The 16,627-nt window shown below is 44.9% G+C and overlaps 1 protein-coding gene across 4 annotated transcripts in view; it reads left to right on the plus strand.

The window, feature by feature from the left end:
* Positions 1-16,627, plus strand: part of col14a1b (collagen, type XIV, alpha 1b) — a 92,997-nt gene that overhangs the window by 45,289 nt on the left and 31,081 nt on the right. For all 4 annotated transcript variants that reach the window (XM_064983659.1, XM_064983657.1, XM_064983658.1 and 1 more), the window contains 11 exons: positions 464-580; positions 2,567-2,713; positions 3,727-3,801; positions 7,056-7,195; positions 7,399-7,522; positions 8,249-8,392; positions 8,534-8,698; positions 8,794-8,832; positions 9,228-9,366; positions 10,014-10,156; positions 10,431-10,540. In XM_064983659.1, coding sequence (XP_064839731.1) covers positions 464-580; positions 2,567-2,713; positions 3,727-3,801; positions 7,056-7,195; positions 7,399-7,522; positions 8,249-8,392; positions 8,534-8,698; positions 8,794-8,832; positions 9,228-9,366; positions 10,014-10,156; positions 10,431-10,540 — 1,343 coding nt within the window. The remainder of the gene's footprint in view (positions 1-463; positions 581-2,566; positions 2,714-3,726; positions 3,802-7,055; positions 7,196-7,398; positions 7,523-8,248; positions 8,393-8,533; positions 8,699-8,793; positions 8,833-9,227; positions 9,367-10,013; positions 10,157-10,430; positions 10,541-16,627) is intronic.

The following is a 16,627-nucleotide window of genomic DNA, read 5'->3' on the forward strand; positions in this document are numbered from 1 at the left end:
CAAGAATGAGATTAAGAAATGCATGCAACATTTGCATAAATGGATTTGTACTGCTGATCATTAGAAGTAAGATACCGGCACCATATTTCAACTCCCCAAATAACTTTTGCGCCGTATGTTTAGAGTCCAACCCAAAAGGAGACATATGCTGTGTGGCGATAGATGCACTGCCTGACGATAGATGTCTGCTCATTATCGTTAAGGATATGTTTATATTGCAGGGCTTTATCATTTAGTCACTTCTGCAGGTATCACTGGTGTATTTACCATCACTGCTCTGGTTAAAGTCAAGTCACGATGACAAGATTACATTCCACTATGTTGCAGTATAGCACAACAATCTACTGAATACTGATCCATAGACATTCTTTTCAGTCTTAGGCCTGTTGTGAAATGGCTTCCAGTATGATGGGTCTGCTCACACATTTTTTTTATTTTTTTTATGTCTGCCTCTCTGTCACAGTATACCTGGGAGTGACCAATCTGAACACCTACCAGGTGAGGATGAACAGCATGTGTGCCCAGTGGAGTTCCCACCGCCACGCCACTCTGTACCGTGTGGTCATCGAGTCGCTGCTCAGTGAGTGCCCAGCACCACACAACCACATACACACATACACACATCAATTTGCCCTGTTCCATTTGAACCAATAACCGTTTTGTTTTTACAGTATTGAGCTTACTATAAGCAAGTCATTTGTCATGGCAGCACAATATCCACACCCTCTCCTTGACAGTATGCCCTTACTTCTGTGTGTAGACGTACACTGTACAGTACACTATATGCAACCAAATCCACATTGGTATTCCCCACACACTGACACAGCCACTCTAGTGGAAGGAGGTGATTACCATGCGGCCACACGTCTCCATGTGGATAAGGCTGTCAGCTCCCCCCTAGAATCCACATGTGATCCCGGTCAGGAATTATGCTCCTGGCAGGGAATCTCGGTTGGGACACGGAAACCTGCAGGGAGGAAGATTCACTTGTAATACCGACAGGGATTTCACACTTCCCCAGCAGAACTGTATAAGGAACTGGGGGATTGTTATTTGTATATCATAGCATTTGAACAATATTAAAATGCTATGATATACCATGTTAAATTATGCTATATTATTATATACAGTATAAAGCATAAGATATATCATCAATAGGACAGACTCTGGGGGCTATATTTTGGGTTTCAGTTTCGAATAATATACATTAGGCCTACATGGCTTTTTAACAGGCGAGCTTAGTTGACGTTTACATATCCTATGGTTAAATAAGTGAACGTTGGCTCGCCAAGATATACTTGTTATGCAGATGACCGTAATTGCACCTCATTGCAACTTTTTGAAAAAATTAAACAATTGGGTTTCTGGTTCAATGTGCTCTGACAGGGGAAGTTCCAGATACTTCTGTTTCAGCTTGTAGTTAACTAGATACTGTATTTGCCACAAAGCAGAACATTATGAGGCAAAACATTATATTCAGGAAAATATTGTAAGCGCCTTTTATCTTCTAAGTCATAATTATCACCTCACAGACGTGAGACTTCCAACCAACTGTCAGTGTGCAGGTGCACTGAACTGGCAAATCTGGTGCAGTCCATGAGGAGGAGATGCACTGCAGTACTTATTGCAGCTGGTGGCCACACCAGATACTGACTGTTACTGTTACTTTTGATTTTGACCCCCCCTTTGTTCAGGGATACATTATTCCATTTCTGTTAGTCACATGTCTGTGGAACTTGTTCAGTTTATGTCTCATTTGTGGAATCTTGTTATGTTCATACAAATATTTACACATGTTAAGTTTGCTGAAAATAAACACAGTTGACAGTGAGAGGATGTTTCTTTTTTTGCTGAGTTTAGTATTCCAATCCATATGATAAAACAAAATACATCCTGAATTAATGAAATAACCTGGCATTAATCTAATTCTAGACAATTTATGACATTCAATGATCAATTTATCCTAATATACAGTTAGCATATAGTGGGATTTATGCAACAGATGGCATGGAATATTTCAGCAATGAAACATTTAAAATGTCAATGTCTTATCAATTCTGTGTTGATCCCAATATGAGTATCATCTGCCAAATAGGAAAATAATGCGAGCAATTCATCAAGTTTAACACTGAGACCCAAACATCATTATTATCGTGTAGCGTTTCGCACATTGCAATTTCGCAGCATTACCGTTGGGAGCTCCTGAAATATTAGATCTATCAACCTGTATTCAGCCCAAATTAGGATTTATGATGGCTAGATAAATATATAATTACCCAAAGAAAATACCACCTCGGTGTATGAGTGAAATTGGCTTAAATTGAGGCCTTAAGGGGAAGGTTCCGAAATTAAAATTCTGGGGTGAGAAATGAACCCTCCACTTCCACAGGAGACCTCATAATGAGATTCTACTCATGGAAAGGCCACTGCTCGGGTTGCCAGATATTTGAATAACCCCGAACAGTTTGTGTGAAGAACTGCAATGCTGCTGGGTTTTTCATGCTCAACAGTTTCCTGTTTCGTACACTCAGTGCATATTGTGATGGTTATTCTGTCATCATTTTAGATGGACATAAACAGGAGGCAAGGCTGGGAGGAGGAGCCACCCGGCACTGCTTCAATGACCTGACGGCTAACACGCAGTACAAAATCAGTGTGTACGCCCAACTCCAGGACACAGAGGGGCCTGCAGTCACCACCACAGAGAGAACCTGTAGGTGTCCCCATCAACTGCTGCTTAGTATACACTCTACAACAGCCCTACAACCGTCTTGCTACTATTCTCAGGAAGGATTCTTACAATCTTGTGACGACATAAGTTCCAACATCACCTCAACAGTCTAGCTCAAGGGTCGGCAACCGGCAGCACGCCGGCCAAAACCAGCCCCAAAGTGATTTATTTTGGCGCCCCAAAGTTTTTAGTTAAAACATAAACAAAAAAAGTATTCCCTCTAGACTGTAGCAACGTCGTTACAACATTATCCACACCAAACATACAGTACATCAACATGTCTTACAGACAATCACAACATATACAATATTTTCAAGACATTATTAGCCTCCTGGGAGGCACTTGAATGCCTCTCCCAGGAATGAATCATGATTCGGTCTGTGGCCAACCACAACAGTAATCAAGGCACTCTCTCTAACCCACCAGGCATTTGTTTGCATTGAATTGCTTTACTCTAAGTGTAGACACTGATTTATAGCTTTGTTTTGATGCAGATTAGAGCTAAAGGCCTTTTTTAAATTACCCTGCGTTTCCCCAGGCGGCCTTGCAGGCTGCCATCAAAAGTAATTCCCAGTTTCATGTAGCTGAATAACTACGGCGGTAAAGTATATGCGAGTTTCAGCAGGGTTCCAGAGCTAGAAAAAAATGTTTAAATTCATTTTAATTTGACTGCCGCTGTTGGTAGTGATCAAGCTAGCAAATTACTGTATATGGGTAACTTAATCATCAACTCGGCATGCTGCTAAGCATAAGCTACCATCTCGGATTTATTCTCTGAATTCCTTCTGATTCTTCTATCATCTGACTGATTATATATATTATGTTTGATGCTATTATCAATGTGGTATCTTCTGTCTGTAGCCATTTTTTGTAAATTTTTTTTTACTGTAAATGAAAGCCTCATCAAGCATGTGGTTAGGTGAGGTGACATAGACAACTAATGACATATAACACATAATGATTTGTGTGTGTCTTATGTCATTGCTTTCGTGCAGTCCCTGTTCCCACCCCGGCACCTACCAGGCCGCCCACTACCACCCCTCCTCCCACCATACCCTCAACCAAGGAAGGTAAGACAAAAAGCCTGTTGTAAACACATACCTGTTGGTCCGAGTGTGGTCCATTCCATTCCTATCTGGTAGACCAGTACCGATGTCATCAGTGTTTTCCCTAGTTAACACTGATGCTTGGTTGGGCTGCTGGAGAGAAAAACTTTAGGTCTGTATTGCGTTTAGTAAGCTATAGTGCTTTTGGCTTGGCCTCAAAGCCCTTCATGTTACTTTATGGGGTAAGGGGAACTAATACTGTCCATTGTGAACATCTACCTGGGTGATGTAGCGCAGCAATTTTGCACTCAAATGCTCACAAGTCCCCACCCATCGGCGAATAGATAGTGTAGAGATATCCCCTATTGTAGATTATCTATGTATTTTTGTTCAACTCACTTAGAGTGGCATGAACCTTAATTAACATACAGGGCCTACAGAAAGTATTCACATCCCTTGACTTTTTTTCACATTTTGTTGTGTTACGAAGTGGGATTAAAATGGATTTAATTGTAATGTTTTGTCAACAATCTACACAAAATACTCTAATGTCAAATTGGAAGAACATTTCTAACATTGAAACAAACGATTGAAAAATAAACACTAATATATCTTGATTACATAAGTATTCAACCCCCTGAGTCAAGACATGTTATAATCACCTTTGGCAGCGATTACAGCTGTGAGTCTTTCTGGGTAAGTCTCTAAGAGCTTTCCACACCTGGATTGTGCAACATTTGCCCATTATTATTTTCAAAATACTTCAAACTCTGTCAAATTGGTTGTTGATCGGTCTCCCGAGTGGCGCAGCGGTCTCAGGAACGTTCACTGTCTTCTTGGTAAGTAGCTCAAGTGTAGATATGGCCTTTTGTTTTAGGTTAATGTCCAGCTGAAAGGTGAATTAATCTCCCAGTGTCTGGTGGAAAGCAGACTGAACCTCCAGGATTTTGCCTGAGCTTAATGCCATTCCGTTTCTTTTTTATCCTGAAAACTCCCCAGTCCTTAATGAAAACAAGCATACCCATAACATGATGCAGCCACCACTATGCTTGAAAATATGGAGAGTGGTTCTCAGTAATGTGTTGTATTGGATTTGCCACAAACCTAACACTTTGTATTCAGGACAAAAAGTTTGCTTTGACAGATTTTCCAAATCTGCTTTGACAGATATTTTGCATTATTACTTTAACGCCTTGTTGCAAACAGAATGCATGTTTTGGAATATGTTTATTCTGTACAGGCTTCCTTCTTTTGACTCAATTAGGTTAGCATTGTGAAGTAACTACAATGTTGTTGATTCATCCTCAGTTTTCTCCTATCACAGCCATTAAACTCTGTAACTGTTTTAAAGTCAGCATTGGCTTCATGGTGAAATCCCTGAGCGATTTCCTTGCTCTCTTAGCAGCTAAGTTAGGAAGGACGCATGGATCTTTGACTGGGTGTATTGATACACCATCCAAAGTGTAATTAATAACTTCAACATGCTCAAATGGATATTTCATGTCTGCTTCTTTCTTTCTTTTTTTACCCATCTACCAATAGATGCATTGGAAAACCTCCCTGGTGTTTGTGGTTGAATCTGTGTTTGAAATTCACTGCTCAACTGAGGAACCTTACAGATAATTGTATGTGTGGGGTACAGAGATGAGGTAGTCATTCAAAAATCATGTTAAACACTAATATTGCACACCGAGTGAGTCCATGGAACTTGTAACGTGACTTGTTAAGCAGATGTTTACTCTTGAACATATTTAGGCTTGCCGTAACAAAGGGGTTGAATACTTATTGACTCAAGACCTTTCCGCTATTCATGTGTAATTCATTTGTAAAATAAAATGTTAACAACAACAAAGAAATGACACTTTGACATTATGGGGTATTGTGTGATTGTTTTGTCACTGGCCTACACACAATCTCAATTGAATCCATTTTAAATTCACGCTGTAACACAAGGAAATGTGGAAAAACTTAAGGGGCGTGAATACTTTCTGAAGGCACTGTAATTTTGTTTGGTGAAAGGTTCAAGTAAATTAAAGAGCCCTCAGAACAGGCAGTTACCATGGAAATCACTCTGTCAGGATGCTTGGTCAATGTTAAACCGGTCCCTGACTGACATTCAAACCTCAAATGATTCCTGACACAAATATGTGAACCTAATACAAGTTCATGTAATGCAGTGTCTATTGCATGGTCATGACTACAGACATCTGAAATGATAGTAAAGCTGTTTAATGTGCTTTTAGAATAATCACAAATCTATTCAGACTTTCAAAAACGATCACATATGAGCTTTTTAGTTTTAGATAATACCATAAGCTGGAACTTGTGTGACCTTGTGTCTTGAGTTTCAAGTCAGAATATCTCAGAATATTTACAATTCTCCAACAAACACATGTAACATAGTATTATTATACTTGTAGAAAAACTTGTAGAAAATGTGTAAAACTTTAACTTTATTTGCTGTTTTAGAGAACGATAATCTTAGCAGTTTTCTTTTTTCCTACACAGCTTTCCCGGGATGAGTCTTGTAAAAGTTAACTGAGAACTCAGTCCCCTCTGTTGGAACTTCCAAGCCTGTAATTGTTATTGTTTTATTATTGTCATTGTATGCCTAGGAAACATCAACAAACGCTACTTTTAGTTCACTTTGCTTCCCACGTACTAGCAACTTGGTTATTATTTTTGGTTCCTTTGAAAATGACAGAGCAGAACAGTAAACAACAGGAAATGAGGTATTCTACTGGTCAATTTGTCCCTGGCTGGCGCTGATATGCGAGAGGGAAGTTGTTGAGATAATTGCCAATCATCGCAGCTCCTCTCTCGTAACCTGTGGAGAATGAGAAAGCTCTCTCTATTCTCCATTGTGATTCTTCCACTGCTGCCTTTTGAGGCTAGTGTGTGTGTGTGTGTGTGTGTGTGTGTGTGTATTGTTCTCTTTCTTTGTCAGTTTGTATTATATATGCTGTCTGTTGTAGGAACTCTTATTGTGGGCACTGAATTTAAATTGCTCTTGATAAGAGCATGTTCTAATTGCCTTGTAAATGTAAATGTCCTGTTCAGTCTCCCTCTGTCTCTTTCTCTGTTTGTATATTCTTTTCTCTCACTCTTCCACTCTCTCCCCTCTTTTCCTCTCCTTTTCTCACTCCTCATCCCTCTCCCCTCTTTCCTCATTTCTCCTCATCCCTCTATCCCTCTTCCTCCTCCCTCCACCTACTTTTCTCTACTTCTATCACTCTCTCCTCTCTCGCTCCTTTCTCTCATTCCTTCTCTCATGTCAGTTTGCAAGGCAGCCAAGGCAGACCTGGCGTTCCTAGTGGATGGCTCCTGGAGCATCGGGGATGAAAGCTTCCTGAAAATCATCCGCTTCCTGTACAGCACCACAGGAGCCCTTGACACCATTGGACCAGATGGCACTCAGGTAAATATTGACACCTAGATCAACCAATGGGTGAGGTCTTGTAGCTAGCATTTACAGTACTATACTGATATACTCAGATAAATTGTAATTAATGGTCTTAAAATGTATGTATGAAGGTACATTTATGTTTGACTCGTGTCACCTGTGCTTTTATGAACAATGCCTCAGTTTTCATTAAACTGATAGTATCTTTCTCCTGCCAGGTGGCCATTGTCCAGTTTAGTGACGATGCTAGAACCGAGTTCAAACTCAACTCCTACGACAACAAGGAGAGGCTACTAGAGGCCATTAACCGCATCTCCTACAAGGGAGGGAACACCAAGACAGGCAAGTAGACTTTATTAAAGCCAAACCTTTGTCAAACCTTATTCACTCCCTACCAATGAAGAGTTTTCATATAACTACTCTGCATACATTAAGTCCCCATTTATTTTTCTTAGAATTTCTAAAGGGACACCCATAACAGTTAATTAACAGGATAACTGAATCCCATTGAGACAGCTGTAGCCGCCAGATGAACAGAAGTACCCCTTATTGACTTTCCTTTTGTAACCTGCCAAGAAAGAATCCGTCATTGTAATCAGACAGGCCAGAGTTGTCAAGCATGGCTTCCGGAGAACAGTGAGACACTGTCACTAATCAGTGTTTCTAAGTACCAAACCCAGGAACCCCAAGGGGAGCGATAATGCATTCTCCAAGACATCCAGCAATGTTTTCTTGTTTCCAAACGGGTGCAACAAAGAAGTCCGCTTGGTAATGATAATTGTTGCATTGTGTTCTCCTTTGATTCTGCTGTATTTGTGTGTAATGTGTATAATTGCAGGTGGGGTGGGAATAATAACTACATGGTATATTTTTTTCTGAATCATTTGCAGTGATAGTGGTAACCCAAAACCATGATCATCTACCAAGTAACCTGGCTAAATCCTGCTGTCAATCTCACTTTTGAGTGTAACTCCTCTCTTCATCTTCCCCTCCTCCCTCTCTCTCTCTCTCTCTCTCTCTCTCCCTCCACCCCTTCCTTCATCCCTCCTGCTAATTCCCTTACTCTAGGGCTAGCCATCCGGCATGTGAAAGACACCATCTTCACGGTGGGGGGAGGGATCCGGAGGGGCATCCCCAAAGTAGTGGTGGTGTTGACTGACGGGCGCTCTCAGGACGATGTCAACAAGGTCTCCAAAGAGATGCAGATGGAAGGTAATGCACATGATGTGAGAATTCAATTGAATAGAAGGTGGTACAAAAAAAGTATCTGTATATGTTAGTCCACCAAAATGTTCTAGATTTGCATGCACATTACACACAATTGGCAATAATGTATGCTTGCCTTCTTCACAGGGTACATTGTCTTTGCCATTGGTTTTGCGGATGCGGACTACGGGGAGCTGGTGAGCATCGCCAGCAAGCCCAGCGAGAGACACGTTTTCTTTGTGGACGATTTAGACGCCTTCCAGAAAATTGAGGAAAAGCTGGTCACCTTTGTTTGTGAGGCTGCCACTGCCAGTGAGTCCTACATCCATGTTATTTGGAAACAGGGAAGGGGCATATTATTGTGTCTATTTTTATCCATGGAGTGACATAAATGTTTTGTCTTTCAGCTTGTCCTTCGGTGGCGATGAGTGGCAGTACCTTGCCAGGTTAGAGACTGGAGCATGCTTACTTATAGAACCTCTTCATGCCTCCTAGCATATAGGGCACAGTCAAGACCTCTACTCTCTGACCCGTTGACTAGTTCCGACCCCAGTATAACTGTTATGCACAACATCACTGTAAACTGGACAGGGACAGTACAGTTGACACAGATCATTTCAAACACTGGACTCTGAAGTGTCAACCCGTACCATTAACACTGCGTAAAATGGCCTGTTTCCGAGTGTGTACTAGTAAGTCAGAATATCTTTAATGATAAGAAGTAGAAGCCCAGTATTGAGAAGTCATGATAAAACAGATTATTTTTACTTATCAGTAGACAACTGTGTACGGATATATCTGCTTTTACACCGACTCACGGTTGTTTATGTTGTGGCTGCAGGTTTCAGGATGATGGAGATGTTTGGCCTGGTGGAGGGTCTGTATGGACATGTATCAGGAGTGTCCATGGAGCCTGGCACCTTCAACAGCTTCCCCTGCTTTCGACTGCACAACAACTCCCTCCTCGCCCAGCCCACCAAGTATGGAAACTAGCATCGTAACTAAAAGGCATTACAGTGCATTATCTTCCATCAATCATGTAGAATTTAGTAGATGCTCTTGTCCAAAGTGACAAAATGTCAGGAACTACAATGATGCAGGTTGCTTAACACAAGTACATGACACTTCATATATATTATAACTTTATGACAATGTATTTAAGTATTGGCAACACTTACCCAATGATAACAAAAACATATAGCATACAACTAACCCTACTCCCCTGAATTGAATCCTCTTTTCCTGTCATGTGGCCTAACAATGCTGTTATTACAATGAAGAGGTGGTGATAATGACAGACAGCTGGCCTTGCCACCTCTTCATTTCCTCTCCTTTATCTGCAACAATCCCCACACCACATCACACAAACCATAGTCATTTTGTGTTCCATTCTCAAATTATAATGCAGCAAATGTGGTCCAAATACAGTAGGGAGAAACAATAGCTTCCTGCTCCTAACCTCTCTTTCGAATTGAAAGACACTATTGAAAGAATTTAACTGGCAAGTTGAAACAGCATTTGAAAATGTGTTTAAGCAACAGTTGAACTCGGTGAAGGTGCTACAGTACAACAAAACCTGCAGTACGTTCAGACTAGAGCCTATTGTTCTGTGAACTTTCCACTCCAGGTTTATCCACCCTGAGGGCTTGCCCTCCGATTACACTATCACCATGCTGTTCCGCCTGCTGCCAGAAACCCCCAAAGAGCCCTTTGCATTGTGGGAGATCCTCAACAAGGACAATGAGCCCCTGGTGGGCGTCATCCTGGACAGTGAGTAGAATGCCGGGGGATGGGGCTGGGACTTGGTTGCTGTCATAAGATAGACAAAGCAATGGACATTTCCCCAGGTGTCTCTGCTCGTTTATCAGTTGTGAGCAGCACAAACATTTTGTCAATGTAGGCTACATTTTCAAAAGGTATCCCGTTGCTCAGATTGCACAATGTCTACTAAACCGTCCGTGCCTCCTCTATTTGGAACGAGAACATTCCTCACTATATTCGAGTTGTACTGTATACTGTCAAACGGTTCTCTTTCCAACTCTAGACGGTGGCAAGACCCTCACCTTCTTCAACCACGACTACAAAGGACAGTTTCAGACTGTGACCTTCGAGGGACCTGAAATCAAGAAGCTCTTCTACGGCAGTTTCCACAAGGTCAGAGTTCAAAAGCACTCCTTGTTGTCTCACTTCCTCAGTGCAAACGCTAAATGCTACAACATCACCCTAACACCTCAGAGAATGTCCTGCGTCCTGGCTATTAGCCAGCTTGTTGACTGATGTTAAGTCACTCTTGTTTGGCTGTCAGTGGAGCTTACAATACCTTTGCCCACATCCATGGCCTGCTGCTAAAATGAATGAGGATGTGCTTTATCTCTTCACTGGCACAGCTATCTGATAGTGTATTCAGGTCACCCACTTGCCAATGTCATAATCATCCTCTGTCTACAGATGACTAACTTTATCATCCATGAGTGAGATGTAGCACCTGAAACAAACACAGACCTTTCTTGGAGCAGTTTGTATATCACTTATGTTATGACTGTTCAAATTGTTTCAACTTTTTTTGCTGCACAGTAATAGTACCATATGTCATTTAGCAGACGCTTTTATTCAATGCGACTTACAGCCATGCGTGCATACATTTTACGTATGGGTGGCCCCAGTGGGACTATAACTGTTATGTACTTGAGTGAAGACCCAAAAGCGGTTTTAACAGAAAACAGAGTTCTTTAATGAAAAACAGGAATGGCATAAATCCTCTTCCAACGTAGTCAATGGAACAAAAAGAACGTTAGTATAATGCAGGATGCACCTGCCAGGCAGACTCCGACAGGATAGGACAAGGTGGAAGCAAACGGGACGACAGCTTGCTTCTGGCATCAAAAACACAAACAAGAATCAGACACTGAAAGTAGCAGGAACAGAGAGAGAAATAGAGACCTAATCAGAGGGGGAAGAGAGAACAGGTGGGGAAAGAGTGAATGAGCTAGTTAGGGGAGATGTAGAACAGCTGAAGAATGAGAGACAGAGAAGGTAACCTAAAAAGACCAGCAGAGAGAGACAGAGTGAAGAGAAAGGACAGGAACAGACATAACAAGACATGACAGTACCCCCCACTCACCGAGCGCCTCCTGGCGCACTCGAGGAGGAAACCTGGCGGCAACGGAGGAAATCATCGATCAGCGAACGGTCCAGCACGTCCCGAGAGGGAACCCAACTCCTCTCCTCAGGACCGTACCCCTCCCAATCCACTAGGTACTGATGACCACGGCCCCGAGGGCGCATGTCCAAAATCTTACGAACCCTGTAGATGGGTGCGCCCTCGACAAGGATGGGGGGGGAGGGACGAGCGGGGGCGCGAAGAACGGGCTTAACACAGGAGACATGGAAGACCGGGTGAACGCGACGAAGATAGCGCGGGAGAAGAAGTCGCACTGCGACAGGATTAATGACCTGAGAAATACGGAACGGACCAATGAACCGCGGGGCCAACTTGCGAGAAGCTGTCTTAAGGGGAAGGTTCTGAGTGGAGAGCCATACTCTCTGACCGCAACAATATCTAGGACTCTTGGTCCTACGCTTATTAGCGGCCCTCACAGTCTGCGCCCTATTACGGCAAAGTGCCGACCTGACCCCCTTCCAGGTGCGCTCGCAACGCTGGACAAAAGCCTGAGCGGAGGGGACGCAGGACTCGGCGAGCTGAGATGAGAACAGCGGAGGCTGGTACCCGAGGCTACTCTGAAAAGGAGATAGACCGGTAGCAGACGAGGAAGCGAGTTGTGGGCGTACTCTGCCCAGGGAGCTGTTCTGACCAAGACGCAGGGCTACGAAAAGAAAGACTGCGTAAAATGCGACCAACAGTCTGATTGGCCCGTTCGGCTTGACCGTTAGACTGGGGATGAAAGCCGGACGAGAGACTGACGGAAGCCCCAATCAAACGGCAAAACTCCCTCCAAAATTGAGACGTGAACTGCGGGCCTCTGTCGGAAACGACGTCAGACGGAAGGCCATGAATTCGGAAAACATTCTCGATAATGATCTGAGCCGTCTCCTTAGCAGAAGGGAGCTTAGCGAGAGGAATGAAATGAGCCGCCTTAGAGAATCTATCGACAACCGTAAGAATAACTGTCTTCCCCGCTGATGAAGGCAGTCCGGTGATAAAATCCAAAGCGATGTGAGACCACGGTCGAGAGGGAATGGGAAGCGGTCTGAGACGGCCGGCAGGAGGAGAGTTCCCAGATTTAGTCTGCGCGCAGACCGAACAAGCGGCGACAAATCGACGCGCGTCACGTTCCCGAGTGGGCCACCAGAAACGCTGGCGAATGGAAGCGAGCGTACCCCGAACGCCGGGGTGGCCGGCTAACTTGGCAGAGTGGGCCCACTGAAGAACGGCCGGACGAGTAGGAACGGGAACGAACAGAAGGTTCCTAGGACAAGCTCGCGGCGACGGAGTGTGAGCGAGTGCTTGCTTTACCTGCCTCTCAATTCCCCAGACAGTCAACCCGACAACACGCCCGTCAGGGAGAATCCCCTCGGGGTCGGTGGAGACCTCAGAAGAACTGAAGAGACGAGATAAAGCATCAGGCTTGGTGTTTTTGAGCCCGGACGATAAGAAATAACAAACTCGAAACGAGCGAAAAACAGAGCCCAACGAGCCTGACGCGCATTAAGTCGTTTGGCTGAACGGATGTACTCAAGGTTCCTATGGTCAGTCCAAACGACAAAAGGAACGGTCGCCCCCTCCAACCACTGTCGCCATTCGCCTAGGGCTAAGCGGATGGCGAGCAGTTCGCGATTACCAACATCATAGTTACGTTCTGACGGCGATAAGCGATGAGAGAAAAACGCGCAAGGATGGACCTTGCCGTCAGAGAGAGAGCGCTGAGAAAGAATGGCTCCCACGCCCACCTCTGACGCGTCAACCTCAACAACAAACTGACTAGAGATGTCAGGTGTAACAAGAATAGGTGCGGATGTAAAACGATTCTTAAGAAGATCAAAAGCTCCCTGGGCGGAAACGGACCACTTAAAGCACGTCTTAACAGAAGTAAGGGCTGTGAGGGGAGCTGCCACCTGACCGAAATTACGGATGAAACGACGATAGAAATTAGCGAAGCCCAGAAAGCGCTGCAGCTCGACGCGTGACTTAGGAACGGGCCAATCAATGACAGCCTGGACCTTAGCGGGATCCATCTTAATGCCCTCAGCGGAAATAACGGAACCGAGAAAAGGGACAGAGGCGGCATGAAAAGTGCACTTCTCAGCCTTCACATAAAGACAGTTCTCCAAAAGGCGCTGGAGGACGCGTCGCACGTGCTGAACATGAATCGAGAGAGACGGTGAAAAAAATCAGGATATCGTCCATGTAAACGAAAACAAAAATGTTCAGCATGTCTCTCAGGACGTCGTTAACTAGTGCCTGAAAGACAGCTGGAGCGTTAACGAGGCCGAAAGGAAGAACCCGGTATTCAAAGTGCCCTAACGGAGTGTTAAACGCCGTCTTCCACTCGTCCCCCTCCCTGATGCGCACGAGATGGTAGGCGTTACGAAGGTCCAATTTGGTGAAAAACCTGGCTCCCTGCAGGATCTCGAAGGCTGAAGACATAAGAGGAAGCGGATAACGATTCTTAACTGTTATGTCATTCAGCCCTCGATAATCCACGCATGGGCGCAGGGACCCGTCCTTCTTCTGAACAAAAAAAAACACCGCTCCGGCGGGAGAGGAGGAGGAGACTATGGTACCGGCGTCGAGCGAAACCGACAAATAATCCTCGAGAGCCTTACGTTCGGGAGCCGACAGAGAGTATAATCTACCCCGGGGGGGAGTAGTTCCCGGAAGGAGATCAATACTACAGTCATACGACCGGTGTGGAGGGAGAGAAGTGGCCTTGGAACGACTGAACACCGTGCGCAGATCGTGATACTCCTCCGGCACCCCTGTCAAATCGCCAGGCTCCTCCTGTGAAGAAGAGACAGAGGAAACAGGAGGGATAGCAGACATTAAACAGGTCACATGACAAGAAACATTCCAGGATAGGATAGTATTACTAGACCAATTAATAGAAGGGTTATGGCGCACTAGCCAGGGATGACCCAAAACAACAGGTGTAAAAGGTGAACGAAAAATTAGAAAAGAAATGGTTTCGCTATGATTACCAGAGACAGTGAGGGTTAAAGGCAGCGTCTCACGCTGAATCTTGGGGAGAGAACTACCATCTAAAGCGAACAAGGCCGTGGGCTCCCCTAACTGTCTGAGAGGAATGTCATGTTCCCGAGCCCAGGTCTCGTCCATAAAACAGCCATCCGCCCCAGAGTCTATCAAGGCACTGCAGGAAGCAGATGAACCGGGCCAGCGGAGATGGACCGGAAAGGTAGTGCGTGATCCAGAAGGAGAGGCCTGAGTAGTTGCGCTCACCAGTAGCCCTCCTCTTACTGATGAGCTCTGGCTTTTACTGGACATGAGGTGACAAAATGACCAGCGGAGCCGCAGTAGAGACAGAGGCGATTGGTGATTCTCCGTTCCTTCTCCTTGGCCGAGATGCGGATACCCCCAGCTGCATAGGCTCAGCATCCGAGCCGGCGGAGGAGGGTGGCAGTGATGCGGCAGGTGGCAGTGATGTGGGGAGGGGAGCAACGGAGAACGCGAGCTCCTTTCCACGAGCTCGGCGTCGAAGATCAAACCGTCGCTCTATGCGAATAGCGAGAGCTATTAAGGAGTCCAGACTGGAAGGAACCTCCCGGGAGAGGATCTCATCCTTAACCTCGACGAGGAGACCCTCCAGAAAACGAGCGAGCAAAGCCGGCTCGTTCCAGTCACTAGAGGCAGCGAGAGTGCGAAACTCAATAGAATAATCCGTTATGGATCGATTCCCCTGACATAGGGAAGACAGGGCCCTGGAAGCCTCCTCCCCAAAAACAGAACGGTCAAAAACCCGTATCATCTCCTCCTTAAAGTCCTGATACTGGTTAATACACTCAGCCCTCGCCTCCCAGATTGCCGTGCCCCACTCACGCGCCCGTCCGGTAAGGAGAGAAATGACGTAGGCGATGCGGGCTGCGCTCCTGGAGTAAGTGTTGGGCTGGAGAGAGAACACCACATCACACTGAGTGAGGAATGAGCGGCACTCAGTGGGCTCCCCAGAGTAACACGGCGGGTTGTTGATCCTGGGCTCCGGAGACTCGGAAACCCTGGAAGTGGGCGGTGGATCGAGGTGGAGTTGGTGAACCTGTCTTGTGAGGTCGGAGACTTGGACGGCCAGGGTCTCAACGGCATGTCGAGCAGCAGACAATTCCTCCTCGTGTCTGCCTAGCATCGCTCCCTGGATCTCGACGGCGGAGTGAAAAGGGTCCGGAGCCGCTGGGTCCATTCTTGGTCTGATTCTTCTGTTATGTACTTGAGTGAAGACCCAAAAGCGGTTTTAACAGAAAACAGAGTTCTTTAATGAAAAACAGGAATGGCATAAATCCTCTTCCAACGTAGTCAATGGAACAAAAAGAACGTTAGTATAATGCAGGATGCACCTGCCAGGCAGACTCCGACAGGATAGGACAAGGTGGAAGCAAACGGGACGACAGCTTGCTTCTGGCATCAAAAACACAAACAAGAATCAGACACTGAAAGTAGCAGGAACAGAGAGAGAAATAGAGACCTAATCAGAGGGGGAAGAGAGAACAGGTGGGGAAAGAGTGAATGAGCTAGTTAGGGGAGATGTAGAACAGCTGAAGAATGAGAGACAGAGAAGGTAACCTAAAAAGACCAGCAGAGAGAGACAGAGTGAAGAGAAAGGACAGGAACAGACATAACAAGACATGACAATAACCCACAACCTTTGGCGTTGCAAGTGCCGTGCTCTACCAACTGAGCCACATGGGACCAGTACACAGTGTGTGGCTGTAGCAGTAATATATACTGTGGGTAATACGGTGCCATTTATGATATTCACAAGGAATCCCCTTCATATTTCACCTGCTATCTAGTGAAATTAATTTTTTTCTTTTAAAATGCAAACCATGTGGAATGAAGCTGGCACTCCAATATTGGCAGAATAATATACTCATAATTGAATCATAGCCTCTTCCAAACAAACTAAACTATGTAGGGAGGGGGGATTTGATATCACTGAAAGTGACTATGGCCTGTATTCAATTAACCACTGTTGCCTTTTACCTCAGCAAATTATCACCAGTGATTACTGCAATTCTTTGCCCTGCCAATTCATAAGTATTATCATGTGTCATCTT

This window comes from Oncorhynchus masou, chromosome 13, assembly GCF_036934945.1.
Source record: "Oncorhynchus masou masou isolate Uvic2021 chromosome 13, UVic_Omas_1.1, whole genome shotgun sequence".
Taxonomy (NCBI): domain Eukaryota; kingdom Metazoa; phylum Chordata; class Actinopteri; order Salmoniformes; family Salmonidae; genus Oncorhynchus; species Oncorhynchus masou.